The sequence below is a fragment of the Plasmodium malariae genome (assembly GCF_900090045.1).
Source record: "Plasmodium malariae genome assembly, contig: PmUG01_00_23, whole genome shotgun sequence".
NCBI classification, from domain to species: domain Eukaryota; phylum Apicomplexa; class Aconoidasida; order Haemosporida; family Plasmodiidae; genus Plasmodium; species Plasmodium malariae.
The window spans coordinates 38,025-47,677 of record NW_021638295.1 but is presented as its reverse complement, the minus strand read 5'-3'; the positions used below and the strand labels follow the sequence as shown (position 1 = coordinate 47,677).

Here is a 9,653-nt window from a genome sequence, read left to right as displayed (position 1 = left end):
TGAACTTCATTTCATTAGTGTTATAAAGAGTATCAAATAATTTAGTTCAAAGATATTAAAATGAGAACAAAATTGAGTTAAATATACATTTCTATTAAATAGCCATATTTAAAAAAATGTAATAAAGAAAATAGTATAGTTAAAATATATTACTTTTAGTTTTTAACGTTTTATATTTATTTGTATGTATTTTTTTATATACACTTTAATAATATTATTATTAAAATTTTTTTATAATACCTTTTTTTTTATTAAATTTTTTTTTATCGAATAACTATAATTTTTGCAAATACTAATATCCTTTCTACATGTAAAAAAATATATTTAATTCTGATTTTCTGTACTTATTTAAGTATCCATTAAAGTATGAGTTGCAGATGCCTATTGGTAAAATATTTTTGTTTGTTTTAATTATACTCAAAAATAGTTTATTAAATTTATTTTATACTTGGTTAAAGAGTTGAATATAAGTAATATGTTATAGTTATATTTGATATAAAAATAAATTTGAATTCATATATATAATGAATAAGTTCAGAACAAGTAAATTAACAAATAAAATAGGAGCTTTATGAACTTCTCAAAATGTAATATTCATGTAAAGCATCAAATAGTAATTCTTATGTAAATTCATTTTTATAAGAAACGATAAATAGAAAATTAAGTTTAAAGACTATGTTATCATATATGTGCAAATGTTTTGTATTTCTAATAAGAATTATATTTTCTTATTTTATCTTAATTTTTTGGTAAAATAATATTTCACCTGAAGAACACTGCTTTTATATATATAAATAGATGAAGTTAATGAATAATATGAACTCTGTACCATATGAGATTTTTATTATATATATCCTTAATTAATGTTGAATACTAAAGATATTAATTTATGCTTTCATTAATATATGTTATTAATAAGGGAAATATATAATAAATATACATGACAAAATGAATTAAAATAAGTTCCTTATTACAAATATTGGTATCAAAAAAAAAAAAGGAAACAGGATAAAGTAAGAATTATATAGAGAAATTAAAGAGTGTCCTTAAAAAATTATATATTACTGTTGTTAGGTAAAATAATTATAGATAAATTTTTAAATGAAGTTCTATCAGAAATTATTATATGAAAAAACATATATTATTAAATCTTCCAATATTAAAAAAAAGTTTTATTTTATAATTAAAGAAAAATAATCTATAAAATGAAAAAAAAGCGCTCATAAAAAAATTTAATAAAAAAATTTTAAAAATATAATAAACAGTCAATTAAGTGTCAAAATTTGGGGGAAAATAAAATTTTTCTTGTCATTGATATATATAGAAAATTTTAATAGTTTTGTTTAACTTAAATAAATTATGTAATTTTATTTAACATATATGTTGCGTATATAATTTTTAGTGTCTTAAAAGAAATTATTAAATACCATTACTTTGATTTATTACATACTTTTTTAATATATTTTTGTTTTGGTTTTTTGTAAATTTTGATTTAATAATTTAATATATTTTATATAATATGTTTTTTATAAAATTTGTTTATTAAATTATTCAAAATTACATTACAAGTTTACAGGAGTTATTAATAATTTTAAATTAGTTTATTTTATTATAGTTCATAATAATTTTCTTAGTAAATATTTTTATTCACCAGATTATATTTTTGTAATATATAAAGTATATTTTATGTTTTCAAAAGGGAAGCAAACATATTATGTGCAATAAACTTATAAATGGAAAACAATATTTAGTTATAATGAAAAAAAAATATATTAATAATTTATTTTATGCAATAGTTCACTTGTTATATTATTATTCATTCATTAAATAAATTTTGTATACTAATTAAAAACTAATTCTCAATGTACGAAAAATGAATTTATTAAAAAGAAGAAAAAACAATACATTATTGCAATTGACAGTTATAAGTGAATTATATTTGTTTTAAAAAATTATATATATAAAGTATTACAAGTATTCATCAGGATTTTTCTTTTGTATTTTTTTCTTTTATATTGAAGATTGTTTACAAATTTTATAATTAATAAAAAAATGTATGTTTCTAATTTTAGCACTTAAGTAAAAATTCGTACATATAAGACTACTAAAATATTACAGCTAACTTTGTAATATGATTTAGTATTACAATATTGTATATAGAAATAACAGTTAATATTTTTAATATTTTACAAAAATATTAATATAAATATGAAAAAAACGCAAAAGTACTATATCTATTTATCAGATAGTGAATGTTAATTATAAAAATTATCTATGGATTGATATTTTATAATTTCCATATAATTGTATATAACTGATTTATTTCAGAAGTATTTGTAATAACTCTATAACTCCTTAATTTTACTTATTCCATAATAGGCATTATAGTAATTATATTTAAATTGTAAGAATTTTAATATATTTTTTCTTTTAAAATATGAATTTATCAGTTATTAAAATAATTATTTGTTTAATTATTTAATTTCGAATAATTATAAGAATTTAAAAGTAATGTTTAATTAGACAGATAAGTATAAAAAATAGTTAATTTATTTTATATATATCAATTTACTATCATATAGAAGAATATAAACTACGTTATATACATAAAAAAATAAAATTATAATTTTTATTAGATAGGGAAATTAAAGTTTAAAACAACATATTAATGATATATGACAAATTTTTTTTCTTATTATATTAATATTGCTTCAATATATATATATATTTAAAAAAAAAAAAAAAAAAAATTGGGTTTAAAAATATTCATCTAGTAATAAATGCATAAATTATGATAATTAAAAATTATAACATTCAACAGTTGTGTTACAAGAGTAAAAGTACATTCTCAATTTACAATATAAATGTATATTTTTTCTTAAACAAGTTAGTGTGCTATATATTTGATTTTTTTAAATATAATATAGGCTATGGAACAGTTCAATTATTATGTTTTAATTAATGCAATGCTGTAAATCATATGACAGAAAAAGTTTTAGAAGTTATATTTTTTCTGCATCATTCATATTATTATGTGGTTATAATATTTTATCATCACAAGAACTTTTCCCATAATTTAATGTTAATAATTTAATAATTATTGATAATAAATAATCGTTAAAATTATTTATAGTTTTCTTAATATAAAGTACAACAGAATATCTATATTATCTATGTTCTATATACTCCATAAATACTATATATAGAAATGTTGAGAAATCATATTTTTTTTTTTTTTTTGAAATGGCTTAAAAATAAAATTATTCGATTACTCTAATATAGTTAATTATATATTTATGAATAAATTAAAATTGTATTATTTTTATTAAGGTTAGTTTTTTTGTATGTATTCTTTAAATATAAATAACATAATTCATATATAATCTAATTTTTCTACGTAAATGTTATAAAAAAAATTATGAATATATTCATTTTATTAAGTTCATATAAAAATATAAAAAATTATAATAAATAAATAAAAAGTCCTTAATCATTAGGAGCATATAATATGAATGTTAATTTTTTAGGTATTAATTATATTTAAATTTTAAAGATCTGTATAATGGAACAAACGATTAAGTTACCATATTATATTAGGATTTGTTTGTTTATCCTATTGAGTTGTATATTTCATTTTCATCATGATATGGTATTATGATTTTATTTAGAGATATTTTTATTATTCACATTTTTTTAGTTTTATTTTTATTAATACTTGTTTCACCGTAAAATTAGATATTCTTTTGAATAATAAATATTTGTTTTTTAGAGTGCCTTCAATAAATATTTGGCTGGGAGAAAAAATATTGATGAAACATTAAATACAATAACTTGTCGATTACTAGCAAACTATAAGCAAGAAAAGGGTCCAATTATTGCATGGATGAAAAAAGATATGCCAGCTGTCGATGAATACTCAAATATGTGTGCTTCAAATAATGGAAAAGTAGAAAAAGGAAAAAATAAAAGAACAAATCAATGTTCATTAAATAATACAGTAGAATATGGGCATACTAAGATAAATAAATCTTCGGTATACAGTAGAAGAAATTTACATTTTGAGAAAAGGTTGTTAGATAAAATATACTATAAAAATAAAGTTAGGCATTTTACAAATGCTGATTTTTTGTTTTTAAAAAATGATATAAAAGTAAACAAATCTTTTATCTGTGCTATAACTATCTACCATTTACTAGTTTTAATAGTAGGAGCTGTTTTATTACTGTATAAATATAATGACTTAGAAAAAATTTCTACATTAGAGTGGCAAGGTGGATTATGTTTATTATCGTCTATATGCGTGTTTATAGTTATTCTAATAATGATTTATATCCACAGACAAATTTTAAAATATGGCAAGATAAGACATATAAAGAGTGAATTGCATAATACGGCATATCCTTCTCACTAAAAAGTAGTCTTTTATAACAATAAGTTTCAATAAATTTTTAAATATTATTCCCAAATAACAAACATACATATAATTACATAAATATGGCAAATCCACATGCATTTGTATTGTAAGTTTGATCCTCAACAGTATAAATGTACACTTTTATTTTTATTGGTTAATTTAAGAGATTTATTTCTTTTCTCATCGTGTTTTAAAGAATTCATCAGGTTAAAGCAATATTATGGTTTATATGTATACTTCTATATTAATCAAAAATTTTTAGAAAAATATATATATGAACCTTAAAATTAATGTATAAAAAGACGAAATTTATATGATTTTATTTATATACTGTTACACATCGTATTTGCTACCTTAACAATTTGTTTTATTTTTATATTTTTGTATAGGCATAATATATTTTTTTATGTAAAAATAAAATAATAACTTATTCGTTTAATATTAAAAATGAATGTGTATTATTTACAATATGATGAAAGATATGGAATGTATTTTTTTTATATCCATGTGTATATATTTATATACTTAAAAAATACTTAATATTCATTTTATACGTTTTATGAAAAATATGTTATAAAATGAAGTTATTGTAAAAAAATTTCCTTATATATGTTTTCTTTTTTTTTATAATAAATGTAATGTTGTAAATATATATAAAAATAATAACCTTTTTGAATATGAAATATTTATAATATTGTACTAAATTCGGTATTTTAAACACATAGGATTTAATGAAAAGATAAAAACATATATAGTTTTATTGTTCCGCTTAAATTTTATTTTATAAACGTACGATGTTTCATTAACAGGGACAATAATTCTATATTTATAATTTGAACAATAATAACTAAAAACTGTATTATTTGAATATTTCATAGTTCTTGGAAAAAAAAAAAGTATTAATAAAAATTTTATTTCTTTATCTGGTTACTATAAATTTTATTCTAATTTTTACTATTAGGTTGCAATTTTATTTCTTAAAAACAAAAATTTATTTGTACGAACAATAGATACTTATAATTACGAAAGTTACGTTTATTTAGGTGCAATGGCGGATAGTTTTTTTTCTTATCATTTTATCATTGATATGAAATATTTAAATTTTTTAGACAAAATCTTTCACTTTTATAATACATGTGAGAGATGTAATACCTATAAAATAGAGAATAGGTTGCAGGACGAATCTATAAAAATATTTAAATAAGATATATTAGCATTGTTCTAAAAATTGGTAAATACGCAAAATGATTATAATACATATATATCTAAAAAGAATATATAATATATTAACAATTATGAACTGTGAAATAAATAAAAAGTAATGATTCCATAGGAATATTTTTACATTTTTTGTTTGATAGAATACCTTGTAGTGGTAAAAAATGTATTAACTATGATAAGTATATTATATTATGTATTATTCACTTACATTATTATAAAACGAATAATAACTTATATTTGAGAAGTATGAAGATTTTAAAAAGGATTATAGAAATCATATAACAACTATTTTATATTCTAAATAAATAGAAAATTGATTATAATGAAACACAAGAAAATAAAGTGCAATTCTCATTTTAACTAGAACTGATATAATATTATCAATAGCTTTAGTATTATTTATTTTGTGCAATATTAATAAAAATTTCATTTAAATTATTAACAGTGTGTAAAAAATCGTAACATAAATTTTAAAAGAATTTAGAATGATATAAATATTGCAAATATGAAGGTACGTTTTTTAATTTTTTTCAACGTATTATTTTATTCCATTTGTCTATTATATCATTAAATAAACTGAAGAAAAAAATTTGAGGTAATTTAGATCTACATATGGTAAAATTTATGCATCCGTTATGATAGAAAATATAAAAGAGAAGAATAATCAACATTATGTAGAATGTGCTTTTTGTGGTGCGTTCAATAAATTTATAAGGAGTAATAGTAATTCAATTTTAACGGTTTGCGTGATTTAACTTGAATTTTAGAAGTAACGAATATACTACTATAAATAAGAAATATATATGAAACAGACAAATTTGATATGAAAGCTATAAATCAGTAAATTAAATAAATCATTTATAGAATATTAGCAATATAACGTAGTGAATGAAACATCAATTTCATAATTTAATATTTTAATGAAAAATATATATGAGGATAATAAAAAAAATATATAAAAAGCAAAAAAAAATAATATTGAATTTCCTATATTGTACATATTTACATAATACTTGTTATATAATAGAGTAAATACTGAAAATGCCTATATAAAAAAAAAAAAAATGGAGTATGTTGTATATGTACATCACTAATATAATCATAATCAAAATAAAATAGATGATTATGCACATAGTAAAGGATGATTTATTTGTATTCTTAATGTATATATGAGAATAAATGTTGAAAATTATATGTTCACGTAAGCTACGATATTTAAACCGAAATGTTTAATATAATGAATACTGTAAAAAAAAAGTGGTAAGAAAATTTAGTAAATAAGATTACTGAATTAAGCATATTATAACTTAAATATTTTAATATAATAAGTACTTCCTGGATGACATTTAATATTTATATTAATTTATTAACATTACTAATTATAAAAAATTTTCATACAATATTTTCATAGGATAAAGCACAAATCTCTCTTTCAAAAATATCATTTGTAATATATATATGTTTTTACGTATAATAATTATACTATACTATATTATTTATTTTTTGTTTTTTTTCGTAATTTATCAATTTTGAAAGAGTATATAATTCGTTGAATAATGTTATTATATATTGCACAAGGAAGGCATCTTTTTATTAAAACATATATTAATTTTGTAGTATTTGAATACATTACATACAATAACATAATATTTTTTCATATATTAGCTTTACATATATTAGCTTTACATATATTAGCTTTACATATATTAGCTTTACATATATTCTTTTGTTATATAACTATTGGGCCTTAGTGAAGAATTAGTAATAATTCATAAATAATTATAAACTCAATAAAAGATATTAAATATATCTCTATTTTATTTTTAATATATATAGTATAATTATTTTTTAATATTTATTTATGTTTTTTTAACGAATATGGAAGTAATATATGTAAAATCAATATTGTTTAAATATAAGGGGCTAATTTTTTCATTTAATATAGTCAAAACTTATTTTTTTCTGAATAATATGAACATAAGAAAGGATTAATGCCTTTTAATTATATATAGAATAATTTATAAAAATATTGTTAAAAATAAAAACAAATTCTATTTAATATAAGAGCAAATATATAATTAAAATATGTTAGTAAATTACTATGTAATAATTCTTATTCATTTCCTTTTAAATCTAATTTGTATATATCTATATACTCTTCTTTATAAGGGGAGGATACGTTCTGCTGTGTAATTTATGATTTTTGGGCATATATGAGTTCGTCCTATATATTATTTTAATTTTCATATAATAAATTCATCTTTAACATATTAAAGGAAATATTATATAATATTAAAGGAAAGGTATATTATTAAAAACTTATTTAAAAATAAATTGGTGTAATGAAATAATAATATATTATAATATAAAATGTTTTTCCAAAAAAGTATACGCATCCTAAACAATTCAAGTGAGGGGTGTATTAATCAGTGCAAGAAAATGTTGATAAATACAATAGAACGAGTTATTTTATATATGAATGACAGAATAAATATATACTTATATAAACATATATAGTCACTAATATTACTTAAATTTATGTAACTTGTAAATATATTTAACATTAATAGCCTTGTAAGAAAGTAAGTTTTTTTTTATTATAAATAAAAAAATAATAAATTGATAAAAAAAAATATCAATAAAAAATTATATATTTTAAAAAGATAAATAATGACATAAGTATTAAATTTATATTTTAAGGTAATTACTTTTAAATTTCATTATCTTTAATGAATGGCCTTCTTTCTTTGTTGAAGAACAGTCAAGAAAGTTTATTGTCAATGATATATATAAAAATACTGAAAATAAATAATGGAATTTAAAAATTATATGTGTAATGGAATACTATTTACAATGTTTAATTAATATTATGTTTTTATCATAATATAAAAGCTATTTAAAAATATGCTAACAATGAAAAATACCGTTTATTTATATTTCTTATTGAAAATTTTTATTATTAATCTTTATAAAGTACATAAAGAAAAACATAGTATTAAAAAAAAAATGTATAAAATGTATAAATAATAAATATATAAATTAGATTCTTTATATGGTGATTTATCTAAGTATCAATATTAGATATCATAACTTCTATTATAGTTCTATTATTTATTGACATACTTGTGCATAACAAAAAAACATACAATTAAATACCAATATATGCAATAATATATTTGTCAGTATAGGCATATGTATGATTCAAAAGTTATATGATAATAGTAATCTAATATTAGTAATCAGGAAATATAATTAACGGATAAAATAAAAAGATATTGAAAAAATATTGTGAATTTTAGATGCATGTTTCGTTAAAAATAACTTTAATGATGGATGGATAACCGTATGTTATTATTTTTGTTAGTTTTTATTATAAAAATAATTTTAATTACATTATTTCAGTATACATGTAAGATATTTATTTAAAAAAATTTGTTATTTTATAAGAAATTATAATTTAATTTTACATTCATCTGCATATATTTGCATTATAATTTATAGATAACCATAATTAATATAATGAAAATACATACTTACCTAAGAATTAGTTGCCTAATTAATGTAGAAAATATTTTTATAATGTTAAAGAATTTGCTTATGTATATGTAATATATAATTAAAATTATTAATTAATATACAAATATATATTTCTAAGGGGATTATGTATTTTGAATAAGTATACAGAAAAGACTACTTACATTAAAAAAGTAAAATATAGCAAGAAAGGAAAAATACATATATGAATGAAATTTTTACAAAATTATTTTTCACTATTTTTTATAAACATATATTTTTTATTAATTATTTTATATTATTATTTTTTTTTTGTTATTATTAAGGATTATCATTATATAATCTCATAATTGTATTTTTTTGGATTTGAACATATTTTAAATTTGAGAAGTATATTATTTTAAGAAATATTTTATTATTTACAAGATTTAAAATAAAATAAAGTGCATATAACTTGTATTATAATTTTTTATACATAAAATCTTATTCGTACTTAAATATCACT

At 17.8% G+C, this 9,653-nt stretch overlaps 1 protein-coding gene across 1 annotated transcript; it reads left to right on the top strand.

Annotated features, from left to right (window-relative positions):
• Window positions 1-3,562: 3,562 nt before the first annotated feature.
• PmUG01_00044800 (Plasmodium exported protein, unknown function) lies at window positions 3,563-4,411 on the top strand (the record flags this gene model as incomplete). The annotated part of the gene is made up of 2 exons (XM_029003589.1): window positions 3,563-3,649; window positions 3,770-4,411. 2 exons carry the CDS (start codon window positions 3,563-3,565, stop codon window positions 4,409-4,411), a joined length of 729 nt encoding a protein of 242 aa, XP_028858991.1.
• Between the last annotated feature and the right edge of the window lie 5,242 nt (window positions 4,412-9,653).